Source organism: Pomacea canaliculata, linkage group LG10 (genome assembly GCF_003073045.1).
Source record: "Pomacea canaliculata isolate SZHN2017 linkage group LG10, ASM307304v1, whole genome shotgun sequence".
In the NCBI taxonomy this organism is placed as follows: domain Eukaryota; kingdom Metazoa; phylum Mollusca; class Gastropoda; order Architaenioglossa; family Ampullariidae; genus Pomacea; species Pomacea canaliculata.
Window position 1 is genome coordinate 23031633 of NC_037599.1, and position 21780 is coordinate 23053412.

At 39.4% G+C, this 21780-nt stretch overlaps 2 protein-coding genes across 4 annotated transcripts; one reads left to right on the forward strand and one right to left on the reverse strand.

The window, feature by feature from the left end:
* Positions 1-252: 252 nt before the first annotated feature.
* On the reverse strand, positions 253-12625 carry LOC112573263 (E3 ubiquitin-protein ligase HECTD3-like). Of its 2 annotated transcripts, none has more exons than XM_025253468.1 (18): positions 11759-12625; positions 11123-11277; positions 10061-10292; positions 9657-9772; positions 9235-9348; positions 7898-7986; positions 7384-7546; positions 6802-6883; positions 6569-6645; positions 5968-6123; positions 5449-5617; positions 4999-5121; positions 4575-4664; positions 3368-3571; positions 2788-2917; positions 2232-2385; positions 1936-2004; positions 253-580 (listed from the first exon to the last, which is right to left on the reverse strand). In XM_025253468.1, the coding sequence occupies exons 1-18, from the start codon at positions 12044-12046 to the stop codon at positions 496-498; spliced, it is 2496 nt and encodes an 831-aa protein (XP_025109253.1). In that variant the 5' UTR covers positions 12047-12625; the 3' UTR covers positions 253-495. The 2 variants fall into 2 exon arrangements, with proteins under 2 accessions (XP_025109253.1, XP_025109252.1); XM_025253467.1 differs by having other exon boundaries at positions 7384-7549; positions 11759-12622.
* A 2924-nt stretch (positions 12626-15549) lies between these two features.
* On the forward strand, positions 15550-21661 carry LOC112573354. 2 transcript variants are annotated; one of them, XM_025253644.1, is made up of 5 exons: positions 15550-16254; positions 16562-16705; positions 16944-17117; positions 17574-17666; positions 17888-21661. In XM_025253644.1, the coding sequence occupies exons 1-5, from the start codon at positions 15938-15940 to the stop codon at positions 20304-20306; spliced, it is 3147 nt and encodes a 1048-aa protein (XP_025109429.1). In that variant the 5' UTR covers positions 15550-15937; the 3' UTR covers positions 20307-21661. The 2 variants fall into 2 exon arrangements, with proteins under 2 accessions (XP_025109429.1, XP_025109430.1); XM_025253645.1 differs by lacking the exon at positions 17574-17666.
* Positions 21662-21780: the final 119 nt, after the last annotated feature.

The window sequence follows — 21780 nt, forward strand, 5'->3', positions numbered from 1 at the left end:
TCTGACTTGTAGATTAATTAGGTTTCGTTTTTCTAACATGAGCAAGAGAAGCAAAGGATGCCATTATTATTATTAGGTTCAGGGTGGTGGGATGGGAATTTCCTCCTTTCCTAGTTTTGATGGCCACAATTCTGTAGCCACCTGCAAGTTAGGGCTAACAATCACAGTTCTGTAATCTGAGTCTGATAATGCTGTACCGTACACACCTAAGCATTCACCCTTAAATATAAAAAGAATGTAACAAATCAGGTGTTAAAGTCATCATGGTTTATTTAAGATCTTACCTAGCAGCATACAAGGTAGCTTTGGTAAAATGGAAACATTATATATGAATAACTTGTAAATCATCACAAATCAGTGATTCATGAATTCTAATGAGTTCATTAGTCCTATTTTTACAAACAGCAAATAGCAAAGCATAGGAACATAACAAATAACAGACAAGAAATAATAGGCAACAGCAACATCTGGAAAGGAAGCAAAGCATGGTGATGTCTAGTCTTCCCATGGATTCATATCATTGTCTATAGCAATGCAGTTGTAGATGGCATACCTCAATTTCTCTTCAGCCATCTTGGCACTGCAATATAAACAGATTACAGTTGTGCATGTTGAAAAGTAAGATGTGTTTTAACGGTCATATTATCTAACAGGTCATTTGTAAAGCTTCGTATGCCAAGTAATAATGACTAAAAATACATCTACTTAAAAAAAAAACAACAAAAAAAACACACAACTGAATTTAAAGACTGGCATAATCCAATTGCATTGTTATGTATGTATACAGATGCCCATCCACATCCCTGTTTCCATATATTTATGCATACATGTACCTGCACTTGAAAAGTGGCACTTGCACAGACATGAACATGAATACAACCTACATGTAATAAGCAGTTTTTTTAATTTGATATTAATATTCTAGAACAATATTTTTATGTGATTATGAAGTTATCTCTTTTCTCCATGTTTGCTTTGGTGCCCCAGAGTTTCTCTACCAGTGTTTTTGCCTGAAGCCACAGCTCTGTCTTTGCCTGTTTGTGTAGTGGGAAGAAATGCAGGATATGCTCAAGGGTCTGTGGTCCCATCTTGCATGAGAAGTTTTCAGTATGTGATAGTCCCAGACGGTATCTGTGTGCATGCAGTCAGCAGTGTCCAGTGTGGTTAAGCACAGCCTTCTACATTCTAGTGCACAACCCTAATGGCTGTCACACTGATCAGAACGCAGTAGCTCTGCTCTGCTTTCCCCTGCTAGTTAAATTTGATGATCCATTTCCTGCTGGGATGGGCTCTCTTGAGGTTCCTGGCTGGCAAGACACAAGGATGACACCATGCCAAAATATCCATCTGACAACAGGACATGGTCTAATAGGTTTGTCAGCTCATTTTCTGATGATTTCCCCAGTATACCCAAAGAGCATAGCATCACTCTGCCTACACTGGGATGTCTGAAAGCTGAAATCCATAGTTAAGATGTGGCTCGCTATCAGTCATGGACACAATGGTGTTATGTTGGCATTATCCCATCACTGTGTTTAGTCCATCAGCTGAGGCAAGAGTATCACGATGTGACCCATGGAGCTAGCAGCGAGGGTTGGGTTTTGGCTGTAGGCCAGTGTGCCCAGCCATCCTATACAAAGGAAGCAACTGCCAGGGCACCAAAGTTTCTTTCTCTTGCCTCACATGCATGCACCCCAAGCACAGCTTCAAAAATGGAACAAGTGACGAAAGAATAAATTACAAGTGATAACATTTCCAATGAGTGGTGTCTGTGGTCCAACAAATAAATTTTAAGCGATTGCTTGATTCTGTTTTACTGCTTGAACAGCAGGCTGTGAACTTAACACTTGGAGCAAGTGTGTGAATGCATTGAACTGATTATGTTTGTGAACACTCTTATCATATTTTTTGACAAAAGAAGTCAAGAAATTTTACCTAGAGTAATACGGCAGGTACAGCATATTGGCACATGTAGAAGACTCAGGCAGGGAATCCATGCCATCTCTGCCACATAAGCAATTGGTTGTCATGCACACAATGAATCTCAAAGTTCCATTATTTTTTTATTTTTGTAATAAAGATCAGCTTCATCTCTCATCAACAAGTCATCAGTCATCATTCTGCAAGATGCATCTGTTTATGTAGAATTGAAAGTATTTAGCCTGTAAGGAGACACAGCTTAACTGAAGATCACCCTAACCCTAACTACTAGCCTACTCCAACAAATTTACCCCTTTCCTGATGAGATAACAAGAGGGGCTGGTAATCGCCTCCGACCAGTGACAAAGCGCAGAAAGCGACTGCGGTCTTCATTGGAGAATGCTGTCAGTGCTTCCCACAGGTACTTTACACGGATGTCAGCTTCATCAAGATCATCGTAATAAGCTGCAAAAAAGCTTTACATAAGAAATGGTCATCACTGCTTCATCAAAGGAATAAAACCAAAATTAATACTAAATTTCCTATGATAGGGTTTGTCATCATGAAGAAATGTGTGTAAACCATATAACAAAGCCCAAAATCACCTCTAAAAATCCCCAACAATTTTAGTCAAATGGGAGTCTTAAAAACCCTTACTTGCCTGCAACAAGCTATACAGGATCCTCAAAGTAAAGATGGAGGTATGTACAATGCTTGTAGAACACTAACAGGGAGCAGTCCTTTTTAAGATACCTTCTTTTTCTTTATTTAGCTGCTGTGCAATTAAATCCTCTTCCCAAGGGAGGCTGCAAAGTGTAAGTACATCTCAGCTTGAAAAAATTACACAAAGAAAAACCTCCACTCAACTGGTTTTGCGAAGTGCCTCAACTGAAATAAATGGGTCACCACACACACGAGATTCTAGCTCCTGCCATGTCAGCAACTCCAGAACAGCCTGAGGAACCACAGACATTAGACCTCGCCGTATAGCCTCCATCTGAAACAGATCGGATTTTCAAACGTCTATTCTCAGCAATCTTACCATCTAGCAATCTCAGTGTAGTGTACAATGACAGTCTTTCCATAGTAAATGTGTCCATCATAAATAAAAGGTAGCCAACAGTATTTAATGGGGGTGGTGGAAATGAGTAGAGGGCCTGCTTTTGTAGTGCTCATCAGATGTCGCCTTTAAAATACTGTAAATATATTTTATTATGAGAAAAATCAATATGCTTTAGCAGATGGGGATCTAGAAGACAGAAGGCCACGAGCGTGCTAAGCTACGTGTTCCTTTGTAATCTGTGCCATCGACATGCACCTGTGTTATGGCTTATTGATACCACATAAAATATGCAGAAAAATGTGTTAACACAATCTCTGCAAATGTCCAACACTCAAAGATGTAATAACTAGCTAACACTGTTTAGCCAACTGATCAACAACACACCTGTTCCTGGCTTTCATTCATGATAATATTGCGTGCTTCCTGTGCATACTGCATGCGGTCATTGTAATCCAAGTTTTCTGGATTGCCATCTTTATTGATGCGCAGTGCCACCTGGGTACCATTACTTAGCAATACACTCCAGTTTCGCCCAAGTACAGTGAATGTATCAGAGTCCATTGAGGCCAAGCTATTGATGAGTAGAACCTGTTTTAAAATAAATGAGTTTTACATTTGCAAGGAAACATGTCTTTCTCTTAACACAGATATATAAGGGTTTGTCTAAACCAGGCATGTCAAACCGAGAGTCCCCTGAGGGCTGCATGGGTCACATGTATGTTGTGCCACATGCTCTCTCCTACTCTGCTCTGTATTTCTCTTCAAACTGAACTCTCTAACAATGCAGCAATCTATGTTTCCTTATGCCCATCTCATGATACACCTAGTTATGTGGCTTCCACCGAGTTATCCCCTTTCTTCGCTCTAGATAATGCTTAGCTTGAGGCATCGCTCAGACTTTGACGTCAGACTGCTCTTGTGCTGGCCAGCTGCAAGTTTGGTCTGACAATGAACATTCCAACATACTCAGATGACATCACGCCTTGTTGTAAGGCAGACACGTGCGATATTCAAAATTCTAAATTACTTCTATTAACAGATTTTGCAATCTGCCAAAGTGTCCTTCATACAAGTCGCATGTGCTTGCAAAGGGCTGCATGTTTGACATGTCTGGTCTAAACATTACTGATGCACTCTGTAGTCAATGATTTTAGTGAGGATGCAGACAAATTCATTCTGCATATAGAGTTGGAAGGGGTTTGACAAAGTTCAATAAAGAAATGATGTTGTTGAAACTTGTCTTGACACCTGATTTAAAAAAAAATATTCTAGCACACACTTATACCTCTGAAATCCAACATAGAATGTGAGAACTTTCAATGGAGAAAATAAACACAAAGAGAGGCAAGAGAGGCAATAAGTGACAGCATGTGAATGGGATGTAGTCAATTTATGTTCTTTTTATAGCCTGTGTTAATGTTTTATGTACAGTGATGTTTTCATATTACCATTGGCAGACATAACAATTTCCTGAAAAGAATTAAAGATATTCTGTGCTTTATATTTGTAAGGATTAGACCCAAACAACACTTATTACTAGCAGGAGAAAAGAAGCCATGATAAAAGAAAAAACTAAACAAAATATGTGTACCTCTGCACTGTTAACAGTGTGAAAGTCTCGAGACCAGGTGGTTGTCTCTCCCACCATTGTCTTCCAAAAAAATGATGGCAATGACAGTACCTGATATCCAAAACAGAAAATATACCTAAATGAGGTTTCATAGGCTCAATTTGTATGAAGTATATTTTAATGCAGCACAGAATTTTCAACTACACATGCTGCTATAGGTGAACACAAAGCATGATCCAGCATTTTCAGTTTATTTTATTTGAAAAGAATAAGTGATGTTTCATCCTTTTCTTTATCTAGAACAAAAATTCCTCCAGACCCATATATCAATGGACTGACATCTGTAATTACCTAGAGCATATAAAACAATACAAAAAGAGAGAGAGATACAGATGATGTAAATATGAATCAGAAATTATTTTCAAATGGTTTCAGCAGTACTCACCAGATTTTCTTTGCTTCGAAAACATGCTCCCATTAATTTTCCAATCCACTCAAATTTCTCAAACTCTTGACATGCTGGATTTGGAATGTACACATCACGGTTCACATTGGAGTCATTGTGTGTCTGCAGAAGCACAGATTTTGGCATAACTATTAGCTTTTATACCTTTCAGATTTTCAGTTAAAAACAAATCTGTGATATGTGCCCTTTGCAGTCCTTATTTATTTTACTCACAACAAAGCAACTTCAAGATTATATATTGATTTTCTTGCATTCCTCAAGATTACCTGATCACATACAGCTATATCATATAATGGTGGCGTAAGTGCTCCTTTTTTTCCTTAACAGATTATCAATCCTTTCGTTGTAGAATGTGATGGGACATAATACTCCTGGACTTCTTTACTACAGAATGGCATAGTGAAAACATGCTTTGTAAAAAAAAACTACCTGATTGGGTGCCCTGATAAAGAAGGAGAGAGGAAGAGAACTCTCAGCTGAAGTTGGGCACAGTTCCTCTGCAATGTCTGACAGACTGTCACGGAAACCGCCACCTTGATCAATGATGCCTTCTGACAGAAACTTGCATTCCCACCACTGGTCATAACGTGAAGACCACCTAGGTATGAGCCAACAGATGTTCCATAAAGCATTCCATTCCATAAAGCAAAACTTTTATGTGGCGAGAGATGTCTCCTTCACACATATATGCCCTTAGGAAAACATTATGATTATATTACTTGTAATGTATAACTCCAAGAAAGACACAAATCCACAAAAGACATTAACATATTTTCAAAGACCTCTGTGGGTAAAAGGCTAGAAAATTATAAAAAAAAATAACAAAACGGCAAAGCTTTCTGGGATGATGTTACCTCCCTCCTAAGAAAGAAAAGTAAACATTGGTAGAATACATCTTGTTTTTTTCAATAATTAGGAAACAGAGCAAGTACATATAGAATGCATCACCTGTAATGCAATGGACGAGATGTAAGATCACGAGGCTTGAGACCCTCAAACAACTGAACAAACACGGTAGACTTGCAGTCAGGGTCCAAACTGGGGTCGCAACGATGCTCCATGGCAGCTCTTCTATTGATGTACACAACTGGTTTTTCCGCAGGACTGGTTTTAAAAAAAATCTGTTTATTGACCCCAATGTTAATTATTCTGTGTCGATAAACATTGTGAACATAAATTATAAAAATTCATGTAGTTAATTTTAAAGGTCTACTAAAATAGCTCCCATAGGGTCGGTGTATGGCCCTCATTTCTATGGCACAGAATATCAAAGGCAAGGCCCAACTTCTACCATTCAACTTCTATGCACGTACATTTACATGTGCTCACATACAACTTCAAACCTTAGCATTAATAACACTAATGAGTGCAAGCATACACCATTAGAAAAATCCTGATTATTTTATTTAATATAAAGCATATATCCTTTAACAAATAAGGAGAAAATGTTGATAGATAATACCAAATCTAAATAAGTACAGGAAATTGTAAGAAAAAGAATTATAGCTAAAAAAAAACAAGCAAGCAAAAATAGAAGAATGTCCCTCACTCAGCAGCTGTGTCCTTAAGAAACACCTCAATAAGATTCAGCCTTCTTTTGGATAAAAGCAGCAGTTGTCGTATTTTCTGGAATGAAAAACAAGCCAGAGAACATAAAACACTATACAGTTTCCTATGATTCCTTAATTTTTAAGATTCTGTCCCAATACTAAGCATGGATGCATGTGCTCCAGTTAACCCTAACCCTAACCCTAATAGCATGGCAGCAGAGTGCAAAGGTACCTGTAGACATGTATAGGACCCCACTGTGTGTTGCCAGGCAGGGACCATGTACTGAAGAACACTGTCTAAAGTGGTCACAAACCTGCACCCAACAAAACACACAAATTAGATTTATATAATCAACGTATCTTTACATTCTACAAATAGCCTTCACAAATTAAAAGCTCATTAATTTTTGTTGAAACAGACTTGTTTCATCTCACATGGTCTAATTTTATCTTCAGGAGAAAAATTTCTTTAAAGACATTTGTGCAAGCATGTGCTACTTTTCTTTATCCGCTTATTTAAAGTTGAAGAAAACCATTTGTGATTAAAAATAAATATGAATTCAGACAATTTAATGCTAATTATAGACCATACTAAGAAGGGAGCAAAAAGAAATAGGGAGGTTTAAGGTCTACTGATAGGACATGTTCATTTAAAATGCTCGGGCAAATCCTGAAACAAAAGTTCATAAAATAGCATGAAAATCTACTACCTTTGGTTATTTGTTAGCAACAAAGTATCTAAATCAACAGATCACCTCCATCTATTTTTTCTTGCTCTCCAGTGCTCAGGCAGTAACTCAGTTTGACTTGTTACCTTTGCAGAGCTATAGCACGACGGTAGAGCGCATCAGGGCTAAAAGACTCCAGCACTGGAAAACGAACAAGGTTTTTGGTTGTGAAGAAGTCTCGATCAAAGCCAAGAGAGCGCTCTTCTGTGGACACTAACTTGATGCCTCGGATCCTGGTGTCAATGCCTCCTGCTGCAAAGGATAAAACTAAGCCAGTGCTTATTGTACTTGTTAGATGGTACCAATCAAGGGACGTATGCATGTGCATTTAGCTTATTTTGTACAGACTACAATCACAGAAAGGCAAGATATGATTTGAAAATATTATTTTGAACTGAATGCCAAGTGTGAAGTGTATGGCAAAGATGAGAAAGAGCTGATAACCCAAGCCTGGAAAAGGCTTTGGGGGATGGGGTAGGGGTAAGATGCTCAGGGGAATTCACACCATCAAATTTTGTCTGAGGTGTAAAAAGGGAGGTTAAAACCCTATAGTCTAAGGATTATAATAATGATGAAGGAATCCATGCTTAATAAACTGACCAAAGCACTCTTTGATGCGAATCATGATGACAGGATAATGCTCAGTCATATTCTCCAGCAGTACCACATCCTGAGTACCTGTGATAGTCCTGCACACACACACCCACACATGGACGAATATGAATCAAAAATACACATACATTTTTATGCTTAATTTACTGCCTTTTTTTCTTCTGGAAATATGCTGTGCCTACTACATTTTGCAAAAAGCCATATGCCTAACATTTTTCTTCATAACATTTTATCAAAGTCTCGCGGAGGTCTTGCTTGCAGGCTACCCCTCATACCTCATTCAGAAACTACAGAAAGTACAGAACTCCACTGCACGTCTGGTGCTTACAGTTAGCAAATGGAACCACGTCACTCCTCTCCTTCATTTTCTGCACTGGACACCCATCCCTTCTCACATTTAGTACAAACTGTCTGTGCTACGTTTTAATTTCTTTACAGGCTCCTGCTGTATTTCCCAGCAAGAAAACTATGCTCTTCATCTGATGACCGTGTCCTATTCCTTTCACTAGAACAACAACATATAGTCACAGGATTTGTATCACTGTGAAGTAAAACAATAGAACTCCCTCCCATTCCATATCCGCCAACTACCTACAATTGAATCCTTCAAATCTGAACTTTTTCCTTGAGCATTACCCTAACACAGCCCCCACAATGGTAATCCTTTTTAATCCCTCTTATCCTGCCCACCCCCTTCTCTTTATTGCCACTTTCCTATTAATCTTCATCTGCAGATTCACCATATTCTCGGTTCTTGTTACTTGGTTCCTCTTTATGTTTTCTATGTTTGTCTTTTATTTGTTGTCAGTACAATTGTTTATTCTTCTGTGCCTCATATGCTGTCCATGTTTCATTCTTGTTTTAAGAGCATGTTCCTTATGAATGTGAGTATGTGCTATACAAATCTTTCATTTATTATTATCATCTCCAAAAACATTCTTATCATTAAACACAAATGTCAGTCATAGGTTGTGAATTACTGGGCTAGCAGTTCAAGTACACTATGGTTTTCTGCACACATATCTGCCATCAAGCAGAGAGAATCATTTGACAGTTTGTCTTCATAACATTTCTTCATATTCTCAAGATTACTCAATATATTCCCAGTATTCTCCTCATGTCACTAACCTTGTTATTATTTTGTTATCTTGTTCAGTGCGATGAGTCCACCTTTGGCTAAGATATTGTGCTTTATAAATTCCCACTTACTATTATTATCAAATAAGGACTAGATTTTGAGCAGCCCATAAGAAGATTTAAATCAAAAAGAATGATTCCTCCATACAGCACTAGTATGCTCTATATATTCAGCTCTTTGAACTTACCAGTTTATGTGAACAGTATTTAGGATTTTTAAATTTTCTTGTTCACCACCTTGTACCACTAGACGTGATGGAAGGTAATTGTCATCTGATCCATCCAGGGTAATACACAGCTTCCTGGCATGCGAAACACACACACATATATAACTGACATTTTTTAAGTATATAAATAATCACAGTCCAAATGGTGCTAAATGTCTCAACTTTATGAATTATATGAATGTGTGGCATTCACTTAATCTGTCTCAAAATAACATGAAAGAAACATGTGGCTCAATACATGTTTTTTTGTAAAAAGCTACTCTATTGGCTAAACTAGACTCAATGTTCATATCAATTTGAATTTATTACCAAAAACATGAAAGGAGAAGGGGTTAGGGGGATGAAAAAAAAAAATCACAAAATAAAAATTATTAAACACTCACTTAATAACTGTCCCTTTTTTCATGCGAAGCTGTATCCAGTGCTGACCCTGGCTACCATCACTCTCCCAGTATGTATCTGGGTCGCCATCAGTGAGGTTTAGTGGCCCATCCTCATCCTTGAAGTCAGTTTAGTATAACAAGTCAGTTAAATGTATTCTATTAACGATGCTTGAAGCAAGATAATAAAATAACTAATAGGAATAACAGATGGTGACTTCACAAAACCCTTTCACAAGCACACTTGCACTTTCTCTCTCCCCTCTCTCTCTGCACACACCAATTGTGGTGGCAAGTGTTCTTGTGGTTGGCTGTGACCTGATATGAATTTTATTGTCAAGAAATTATGTGAACAGACCATGTTAAGAGTATGAACAAATCTATAGCAAGAGTCTTGTATCACTCACACAGTAAGAGGAGACATCCACAAGCTCCACAAATGACTTGATTGCTCCCAGTGCATCGTTATCACGGGGAATGTGTTGAGCCATGAGCTGAACCAAAGCTTCGTCATGCTCCAGTGACCAGGCTCCTGACACAGCTTGCAATACCTTCACTGCACTTTCATCTGCTGGTGCCACCCGCAAACACCGCTGCTGTATTTTCAGTGAAAAGTGATCATCCACAACATCTTCCCAGCTGGATAAAGAAAATGTTCCTTTGTATAATGTTGCTGTGAAAAAATACATATCATGCCAAACAGAGATGAAAGAAAAAAATGACTTGCTAAAATAAAACAGCAAGTTTATGAGGTGAAATCTAGCACTAAGCAAGAAGAAGTTTAATACAAGCTCCAGATTCTCACCTGAAACCAATGAAGACATGTGAAATCGTAACAAATTTGACTTACCTAGCCAAAAAAGTGGAGCATCCATTCAACCTATGTCACACTGTAAACAAATTGGTGCTCTAATCATCTGATGTCTGCTTTGCTTAACTGATATCTAACCCTAACCTTAAACCCTGTCACTGACTTTTATACCCCCCTCCCAGCTTGTGCTGATACGCATGATGCCAATTGCATTTGAACTGATGACATTAACCTTCTTAACAAGAATGGCTATGCTACAGGGGCACACAGTTGTCTCCTTGTTTTGAGACCAGTATCTATGACTATTATTATTATATCTGGTTTTGTTGGTGGGCAAAATGTTCTCTTAATCAACTTTATTTTTATTTTGCCGTGCATTGTATCTGCACGTTTCAGTGTAGACAAGTTCTTGTCTTCCCTAAAAGGGTGTTCTTGTGCACCTTTATGTATGTAAAGCACCTTACGTTCAGGTGATGCAGGTGAAAGGCACTACGTAAATGTGATTATCATTATTATTTAATTTTGCACCATAATTCAAAGCCCATATTCACATTGGCTGAATGGGCCTTCCACTGCTGCACCCAGTAAGTCAAATTTGTTCATACATTGTTAGGTGAAAAATGAGACATAAAAACAAAAAGACATTTATATAACAGACCTGCAAAGGGTATCCTTCAGGTGTTCAGAGATTTGCATATCTTTGGTGACAGGTACTGCTGGTGGAGTTTCCTCCACTGAACTACGGTTGCTAAACAACAACAGCCAAGCTTCCACATCCACATCTTCAAAATCAGTGTTTGATGACTGTTTGAACTACAAGACAAAGAGTTATTACTATAGTCTGATCAACTATCTACCACTAGGATTCACATTGTAAAATATCAGGAGACCATTTAAACAATATTCTGGTTAAAAGTTAATTAAATGTCTGAAATACCCAATCTTCACTTTTCACTCAAAACATTAATAGAAATGCATTACTTGGGTAACATGCACCGCAGCAATGACGTAATGATATGCATTGCTTGAACAGAAGTATCGGGTATAATCCCACTGGGACCCAAATGAAATTAGGGGACAGGAACTGAGCGGAGATGATTGAAGAGGGGAAGTTGGCAGAGAAGGCATTAACTTGTATGCTATTAATGAATTGTCATTACACACTGGACAATGTAGACCTTCCCCCAATCAGTTGACTACATCCGTAAGTTAAGGCTCGTGGCGCTGGGTGCCACCAGAGTAATGAGTTTCAAAACAAATATTCTCCCTCCCCATATATACAGCGGTCCCCTACCTTTTTAATCTGAAGCCACTTGCCGTGTTTGTTGCACAGTTCCTCTCCTTTCACAATAAGTCTTGATTCTGCGGTGCACACCAGTTCCTTCACGATCTGGCTGCTAGTGCAGTGGGAAGCATGAAGCTTAAGAATACTCTTGCCAGGCGAATAATACTCCAACTCGAGCGGCACGTAACACAAACTTGCCGGCAATGGTTTCCCTTCTATTAAGCTCGCTATTGTTTCCTGCACACACCGTATTCTACCAAGACGCCGCCGAGCAGACGGAAGACTCATCACTACCATTTGACAACTGTGTTTTGACACCTCTATCCACAACCGACTGTTAAATATAAATATTCAGTCTTTTAACAAATTCAATATGACGTTTGTCCCACTAACTGCTTTACTCTTAAGCATTGATGCATGGCTCACATCTCAAAACTAGTTTCAGACCAGCGGTTTCTAATGTCTAAGACGCTTTCGATGAATGACCGGAAATGTCCGAACTATGCAGAGTCACAATCCACATTTTCCGTTAGTTTCGAACTCTAACAACGCGTGTCCTGTGCCAGTATTAGTATTACACAGGTTAAGAAATTGTTAGAATCATTAATCATATAAAAGAAGTCTCTAGAGTCAGATGATAAGCGAAAACTTGGCAGTCATATAGCAAGTACTTTCGGCGATCAGAGGCTGTGATGTTGGTCTTGGCGAGGGACGTCGTCAGTCCGGCTACAACACAATAAGCTTTGAGGCGTGCACCTTTGATTTTCGCTACGTCATTTGTCTACTTTGTAGTTGGCCTGAATGCACTTACACATTATTCCTTACTTCCGAAAAGCGTATCTGCTTCTATTTAGCGTCGATCAAATACCACTTTGTGGTTTTGCATCCTTATACATATACAGTATATGAAGAGCGTGGACCACAACGGGGGTACTCCGCTCTGGGTAGGACCCGACTGAGGCTGACGGGTACACTGTAAATAGCAGAATCAGTTTAATATGTGACTGCTGCAGACGCCGGACGGCTCTAGCACACTCACTGCCAAAAACAACACACTTGGTGTATCAGAAGAAGTATTTGCCAAGCGACATGGTAAAGGTCAAATAACCAGGTCGTTAGGGAGTGATCGAGGTCGACAAAGTGTGAGAGACCTCCCTTTTCTCGGGACCGTGAGGGCGGTACCCATCTTCTGTCCCTCGCTCCCTTAACTTTCCCAACCCTCTTAGGAGTCAGGTACCTATTCCCGCGTGAGTAGAGTTCAGTATCAAACCGGTGCGCCTATAGGTTCAGACGCCGGCGCTCTAACCATTCGGCTATCCGTTCGCCCATTGTATGAGAAATATGTCTTAGTGGTGGTCGCCACTTTCACGACAAACACGATGCACAGAGAGAAAGAAAATATAAAACCTATACCCCCCCAAAAAAATGCTCCCAGGCATGCGGCGCACACCTCCACACACGCACACACATACGCCAAGGGCCAACTCATGCCACAGCGGATTCAAGTTCAAAAAGACTGCTGCTTTAGCATTAAAAACTGTTTCTAAGATGAGATGATCTGGCCCAAATTTTCTCAGAGGACGAGCGATAAAATAAGCCATTGCATGGCTGGGTGTGACTCCTCAACCAAAATCATATAGCGCTGGGCAAAGATTCAGAGGCTGACTGACTGCGGACTGGGAGGTACCAAAGGCGAAAGACTATCAAAGATTTTCCACGGGATGATGGCACTAAGGGCGGGGCTGTAATCTACAAAGAGGATGCCTGAGTAAGAACCAGAAAATTTAAAGTGCCTGTAGATTAAGTGAAGAGCTCGACAGCATCGCCTACCAACCGATCGACTGGCCTAGTAGGCAAACTGATGATAGTCCATTTTGCCTCTGATGGTGCACACAAGATGTCTGAGAACCAGTCTTTCCAGCACGTTCATCGCGTGGTGATGGGAAGGCTGCACGGGTCTGTAGTCGTTTACCGATGCCATCAGTCTTCCTGGGGACAGGAACAATGACTGATGTTTTGAAACACCAGGGAACGACAGGAAGCTGGAGGGATGTGCTGAAGTCGAAGATATCTGTGAAGACAAGAATTAAAGAGCTGGTCGGCGCAGTGCCTCAGTATGGGAGCCTGATGCTTTCCTGATATTTAGTTGCCTGAATAAGTTTCGCATCTCGTCAAGTTTGTGTCCAATTCCTACATGTGAGAAATGTTTGTACAATAACAACGGATTTTTTCTTATTTTGACATTTAAACATTTGTGTAATTAGTTTTTATTTTCTGGACCTGCTAAAGCACATTTCGATCATGATTCGACCACCGTTTCTCTTTTGGTTTCAAAGTGAGCATTCCTTATATATTTTCATACTTTAAATTTTTTTTTACATTAAATTTCTACTTTTGCGACTGAATATGACTATAAAGAAATCAAGATTAGTTTTACAACTTTGCTATTGCTAGTTTATTGTTCTTCCATTAAACGATATTTCAAGAGACCGATCAATTGATTAATTATAATTAATCTTTTTCCAGAGAGAAAGTTTAAAAACAGATTATTTTATAAAGTATGCTAGAAGAAAGCCATACAGGTGCAAGTAAATCTTTCTCCCCACTCCCACTATTTTGCCTGGCAGACCAGAAGGATATTGTATCCCAAATTTAATGTGAATGCAAACTGGCTAGATTGTTGTACAGCTTTTCATCATGGCAGGGCTGTCACAGGGCTCCTCACAGAACACATTAAAGACATAATCAGAGCTTTGCCATTCTTCTTTCCTTTCTTTTAATGATAACAGCATCGGCATGAGACTGAGTTATGGGTGCATTAGGGTGTCCTGTCCACAAATAATCTTCGCGACTTTTATAAAACTCAAACCATTAGCTGCTTGCAAAGCTGCCTGCTCTTCCGATCTACGTCCTTCATAAGGTCACAGGTAGACGACTGCGGAAGTCAGCCTAACATCGGACCGTGGGATGTTTTCGTCTAGCCATAGGTAAGCAGATATAGCACTATAGCGTCCAACCCAGAACGCGCCGGTTCGTTACCCGTGCGGCGCAACAAACTTACCACAGTCGACCTAGCTGTCGGGAATGAGTACCTGACTCCATAGGTAAGGCAGTGAGGGTGAGGAGATGGGCACCACCCCAAGAAAAGTAAGGTCTTCACTCCCCGAGCTAAAACGATTACCGGACGACCTTTACCTTTTTTTATTCTAGACTTTTCTCCAACCGTGTTCACCGGACTCAAGCACCTTGTTTAGGGCCGCATAAGCTCTGTACAGGAAATGAAGAAGCAAATACATCTCCCGCAGAGACAGACGACACGAAACATCGCCTTGGATGGAAAGGGCTCGTGCGCACGACTGAGGTCATACATCGCGTGCGTGGCAATCTGAAGCCGCAGAGGAAATTAAGCTCATTCTTTGAGAGGCAGGTCGCAGAAGGTGGATCGAGCCAGTCACACTGGGGCTGGGATAGGAATCCACAAAGCTGCCACAGAGTTCAAGTCCACAAGCAACCTGCACCTCCGCTGAAGGATGGGATGCTACGGGACTACGACGTGATACACCAGCTAAGTTTGCTCTTAATGTCGAATTTTGAAAAAAAAATCGTTCTATGATCCAGAAGATTTTAGTTGCCCTTTCGAATTTCTCATCTTTAGGTAGTTTTTTCTTTCTTTGTGCAGTTGGACATCATAAGTGCTTTTTGCAGGCTGTTCATGTGTGCTCAGGCTGTGGTGACTGCTGTGCATCACTTGCAGACTTGAGTGTATTTGCTGGTGATAGCGTACGTATTGTGACCCGGATGCCACTCCGAAGAAGCACGTAGTACTCACGTGAAGCCTTTGCAAGTATAGCTGGAGGCTAGCAAGAGGTCTCGGAACATGATCGACCAGCCAGCAGACTTCCGCTAAGAAACTACAGCCACGGTGCTTGCACGTACAGCGACCACCTGATCATGGAGCACGTTACGTCGTCTACGTGAATGACGTCACCCAGTCTACAGGCATAATAAGCCTTCAGTGCCATCCAATACCAGGTCTACGAGTAGAAGGTTGGCAGTTGCATCCGGCTTAGGGTCAGATTGTGTATCAAACATCCACAACTGAGATTTCATTATAACTTTTAATGGGATTCAGCACAGAATTCAAGGTTCTCCTGTGACCTTTGCTGAGCGGCGGGAACCAAGTCTACCATGAACAATTTAGCCTACTCCATGTTCGCTTCGACAGAGAGAGATGTACTTATCAATATGACGACCGATGATGACATTATCATCAACTTGACGACAGACAGTAATATTGTCATCAGTTCTACGACGTCGGACATCACCTCCAGGTCCCTCGATGACGTGGAGCGGTGGATGCTGGGACTGATGGGCGTAGTTGTGTGGATAAATGGAGTTGTAGGAAACATCCTAATACTAGTGACGCTCTACTGTCAGCCCCTGTTGAGATCGACACACAACATTTTCCTGGGCAACCTGGCTTTGGCGGACCTCTTCATTGTCGGGCAAGTCTGTGTGTGGGTTTGTACATGTGGGGTGAAGGGGTGGGAGGACGGGGATGTGTGTGTAAGATGCACTCTTTCAACATATATGATCCACCCCTATGTGAAGTATCCCACTGAGAGTGCGATTGAGCTTGCGCATATGCCTGCAGAGATGTGTGTATATAATTATGATACACGTGCAGCTATAAGTGTACCCATCATGCATGCCCTATCCTAATTGTCTGAATTAGCTTAAGCTGGGCCTTGGTAAATTCTGTTTGAGCACCAGCGCAAGTCTTTCATGAACCTTTATTTGGATTTTCTTCAGGTATGGTCAACCATTTTGGGTGGTAGACGTTATTTCAGGTATACATCCAACTGTAAACTCTTGGCACTGCACCATAAATGGTTACCTAGGCTTTGTGTGCAGTGTGGCCAGCATTGTCACACTTTGGACCATTTCCTGTAACAGGTTGGTATCTAAACAAATTTATGTTTAATACTCATGTTTGCTTACTCCATACTCAAACTTCCCCCCACCCATTACAAATAATCTTTGATGACATTGCCTTTTCAGGAAGCCATTTACAAGTGTTGGACTGGCCAGCAGAGCTGATTTATTTTGTAAGCCTGATATGTGTGCATTACCTGCATAGGCAGATCGCAGGCATATCAAACATTTTTCTCATTGCTATCATCACTTAAAACAGGTATCTCAGCATTTGTCACCATGCCATCTACCAAAGGCTTGTCAATACCAAGAAAAGAGCGTTTCAGATTTGCTTGGGACTGTGGATAGGATCTGCACTTTTTGGCTCAATCCCTTTATTTGGTCCTGGCAGTTTTGGATATGAAAGTGTGACCAGAACCTGTTTCTTAAAAAGGTATTCTCCATAGCTGTCTCTGTGCTTATCTATCTGTTGCTGATAGTCTATCTGCTCTATCACTTTCTGTCTTTAATTGTTAAGATACAATACCAAATCATTTTGGATAAAAACAGATATATCCATTTTTTTTTAAAAACTAACATTTTTATTCTTTCCTAATTTTATTTGATATCTTGTTGTACACAAGGAACTACTGTATATAATAATTATCACTTGGTTTGTGCCTTCTTTAACTGTATTATCTATCACATTGTGATCAAGTGATTCTTTTTAAAAGTATGAATAACTTCTGGTTCATTGACTGATGAGAAAAAGATTTGCTGACAAACTTTTAATTCATTAGATGCACCAGATGGTTACTTTTCCATTATACCTAAAATGATTTCAGTTATCATTTTCTTTTCCTTTTTGAACAATGTCGATCTATGGCAGTGACAAAACGTCTTTTCACAGGAAGGACCCAAACAGTCAAACTCACATCGCCATTACTGTTTGTGTTTTCATTATCATGGTCAGCATTGGGTTCTTCAATGCGTCTATCTTCAGGTGATGAGTCTTGTTTCTACTACTCTTATACACCATATTTGCATATTAAAAATTACTCTAATTGTCTCACATTAGCCTCACTACTGCCTCCTTCCCCTACAGAAGGACTACATGTATAAATTAAGTTTCTCAAAGCCAATTTATTAAATAATATTTTCAGAGGAAAAAAAGTTAAAAAGTGTATTCTTGAATATCCCAATTACTGATGTTTACTGCTTTAGGACTTGGTGGGAGAACAAGCAAAGAATTGGCCTGTGGCATTCAAAATCAACTAGTAATCATGGTAACCTGGTGGATGTGGAAACACGAGAATATAAAATCGAGAGACCAGAGGAAGCTGCAGAGCAGAACATCAGTATGAAAAGAGAACATGCCAGATGCAGAACTAAGAATCTGGTGAGTATGCAAAAGAAAGTCCAGGTGATGAAAACTAATGAAAATATAGGACAATGGCACATGACAGATGAGTTTATGAATAATATTGTGGTGCAAAATAATGTTATGGCTGAACCCCAGATTATTAGGAAGAATATAAAGAGCAAACATATAAGCACAGGAGCCCAGACAAAAGCAATAAACCACATCCAGGACCAGGAACATACCAGGACACACGTTTGCAGAGAGAAGAAATCTTTAGAATTAGAAGACATTCCTACCAATAACAATGCCACAGATGAGAGTGAAGAGCAAGAAGAGCAATTAAAAGGCCATGGAAAATCCTCAGAGTGTGGAAGGCAGTTTGAAAGGAAAGAGCATGTAAAAAGTGTGAGTGAGATTGGGGATCAAAGAGAGAGTCATACAGAAATAAGAGTTGCTCATTCTGGTAACCAAGGGGTAATGGTTGCTGATGAACAGAAGCATAGCAGTGATCAGAAAACAAGCACAACCTCTGGAAAGAGAATGAGTGATGCTGTGGTAATTTCTGTTTGTGAACTAGTGGCTCTTGTTGCTAACAAAGACAAAATGAGGACAGCTAGTGAATGCAACATGCCTGATGAAGAAATGCTTGATAGCTGTAGTGAAAAAGCAACTTGTAATCCTTGCAAACGGCAGTTGTACAGTCCTTCTGATGAAGGAATACTTATCAGTAATTTAATTACTGGTGGTAAGATGCCAAGCTCAAGAACTGCAAAAGGGACAAATAGTTTTAGTGACAATGAAGCAAGACCTGGGAATAAGCAGGGAAGGTGGAACAGTGAATATCAGAAGACAAATATTACTAAGAAACAAAAAGTAATTACTGACAGCCAAAAAGAGATACATACTATTCATGAACAGAAGCAAACCACCACAAGCAATCAGCAATCATGCTCTGGTCTTAAAAAGCAAAACGTGGTCAACAATCTACACTTGGAAAGAATCCCCCTAGGATATCTAAGGAAATGTATCTCTCAAGGACAAGAGGGAAGAAATTTGTCTCTAAAGAAAGGTGATTTAGAAGAAGATAAGAACATTGCTTCTATTGAAATTATGACTAAGGTACAAAATGGAAATACTATTGAAAACCAGGTGCAAGATGGAATTCAGGTGCAAGAGACAAACACTAGGCAGAATGGAGCAAAAGACGATGAACAGAGAAAAAGACTTATAGAGAGAAATGCAAAAAAGAGCATGGAGAAACAGACTAATAATGAAGTTGAAGAAGCAGGTTGGAGCTGTGGAGAGTACAGTACATCAAATGATGATTTCAAGTACAAAGATAATGTTTATCATCATTGCTGTGACTACCGATGTAGAAAAATCTGGCATACTGACAGATGTTCTGAAAAACTTGAATCAGGTAATGCTTCAGGAACAAGGATCAAGATTTCCAGCTGTTTGTGGGAACCAAAACCAGAAGACAAATGTGAACAGACTATTGGCAAAAACCATCTGAGCAGAGATGAAAAGCAACAGGAAGAATCAGTAAATCAGGAGCAACCTGAAGACAATCAGAGACCAGTGAAATGTGTAAGACTGATACAGAGACATAAAGCATTAACAATAAATGAACAAAATGACAAGCATGTCGAAAGACATACAGCAAACAAAAGAACAAAACCAGTCCAATCATATGTGGAAGAAATTTCCAGGGAAACATTAGATGGTAAGGAACAGAATTTAGAATCATGGGACAGACAACCTAATACATTTGAAAATTTGGTTGAACAGAAGCAAGAGCAGCAGAAAATTAAACAAAAATTAATGAGAATGACACAAGAACAGATGGAGGAAAAGCCTCTGGCAAAGAAACATAAGAAAGAAAGACCAATAGAAGAAAGTCTGGCTGAAAGAAATAAGAGATTTAAATGGTCATTTTGGCATATTAACAATACGAAAGAAACAGTAAGACAGAAAGAGGAAGAAAGAGGAAAACAGATAACATTTGCAGTGGCAGTGAAGCCAACTGACATTGCTCTGATGCGCTCTTTGTTGGCTGTGTATGTGTGCCTGTTGCTTATTTATGCTGCTATTGTTGTAGTTGATGTTGCTCGAGCAATCACTTATGTACCACCTACTGTAACAGTGACTACCAACCTGCTGTTCTTTGTCAACAGCAGCATCAACTGGCTCCTCTATGGAGCCTTTAGCTACCAGTTCCGTCTTGCTTATCGACGTCAGCTGTGTCAGTGGACTCAGCTTTGTTGTACATGCACCTGATTTTTCCAACCTGTTGAAACTGCTTGTTTTGTCACTGCTGGATTTCCATTTACCCTAATTCTAGATTACTGAGATTGTGTATATTGTGCTAACATCAAGTCTGTTGAACTATAACCATTTGCTGCATTTTTTTAATAAACAGTGTGTGTAGAGATAGCTATACTCAGTTTTTGTTTGATTTATAATTTATATATTATAACAAACTTTCAACTTTACATGCTGAGTTTGCTTGTTTCATATGTAATAATATTACAATCATTATCCTTTCCCAAGACTATAACTGATTTTTGCCCTGATATAACGCCTTAGTTGCTGGCTCGGTGTAAAAACACCAATTACACCCCCACCCTATCATCTTCCCAAGACTGTTTTGCTTAATATTTTGCACATTAAATGTCTATTTAGATATCTTTATTATTATTTTAAATGATGTTATTTTAAAGTCTTGTGCAGTCAGAGTGAAAATATTTCAGGAGTTTGTTAGCTGCTTAAATGGCTTTGTGACAATGAATGAAAATACTTTATTGAACTGTATTTAGCTGACTATATGATATCCTGTAGTATTTAGGCTCCATTTTATTGTATCAGCTATGCTCATCACCTGCATATTGAGGCCACGTAGCCTCAATCAATAAAAATTTCTTTGTTCATTCATTCACTCTTTTCAGCTGAATTCCACCCACAGCATAAATAAAAAAAGTCCATATGCATGGCCTTCTGCTTGTAGGCGCTTATCATAGCCATTCAGTGGCTGTGTACATTGAGGGTAAAATCCAGTTGGCTAAACCTTTGTATTCCACTTTTCTGATAAGAGGAAAAACAGATGATGCTGATGTCCACAAATTAAGACAAGGGATCGATTATGATTAAATAAGTGTATACAAGTTTATTTTGGTTGGTTGGTTGGTTCATCTGAAAAGATCCAAGTGCTTCTGCATGTGCTGATTTCATACTGAAGGGATGGGGGATGTGTGTGGGGGAAAAGGTCATTGCATGTCTGTAATGAGACCATGCAATTAGTGTGCAAGTAGGGCTGATACCTTTCTTGCCACTTAGAGCTCCTCACTTGAGTGCCTGGCGACCTTGCCACTAGTGTAGAATAGTACTATCAAAATTGTAGGTGTTGTGCTATTTTGAAATGTTTGTTTCTTGGACTGATCGAACTACTTCATTTAGTTTATTAATACATATTTTAAAATTGATTTCACCAACCTTCAAGAATCTTGTTCTGCAATATATTTAAAATATTCTGCTCAATTTTTTTTTTATTATGAAAAATATTTATAGACTACTATTTATTTTTTCTTATCCTTTAAAAAGTTCTCTTTAAGGCTTTTGCTTTCCTTTGCTGTCATTTGTAATCTCATTGCAATTTTGTACAATTGTTTATAACCATAGTAAATCTGTACCCCTAAAATAACTGTAACAAAAGTAGAAAACAATATGAAACAAAACTATACAACATTCTATAGAG

What these genes read in the sequence shown, in the direction of transcription:
- LOC112573263 (XM_025253467.1), bottom strand. Translation starts at nt 12,046, where the DNA reads ATGGTAGTGATGAGTCTTCCGTCTGCTCGGCGGCGTCTTGGTAGAATA. An exon ending in AAAAAAGGGACAGTTATTAA is followed by an intron (nt 9,349 to 9,656) that starts GTGAGTGTTTAA and finishes TTCGCATGCCAG; the next exon opens with GAAGCTGTGTATTACCCTGG. An exon ending in TACCTGCCGTATTACTCTAG is followed by an intron (nt 581 to 1,935) that starts GTAAAATTTCTT and finishes TTTATATTGCAG; the next exon opens with TGCCAAGATGGCTGAAGAGA.
- LOC112573354 (XM_025253644.1), top strand. Translation starts at nt 15,938, where the DNA reads ATGAACAATTTAGCCTACTCCATGTTCGCTTCGACAGAGAGAGATGTA. An exon ending in GCGGACCTCTTCATTGTCGG is followed by an intron (nt 16,255 to 16,561) that starts GCAAGTCTGTGT and finishes GATTTTCTTCAG; the next exon opens with GTATGGTCAACCATTTTGGG. An exon ending in AGAACCTGTTTCTTAAAAAG is followed by an intron (nt 17,118 to 17,573) that starts GTATTCTCCATA and finishes GTCTTTTCACAG; the next exon opens with GAAGGACCCAAACAGTCAAA.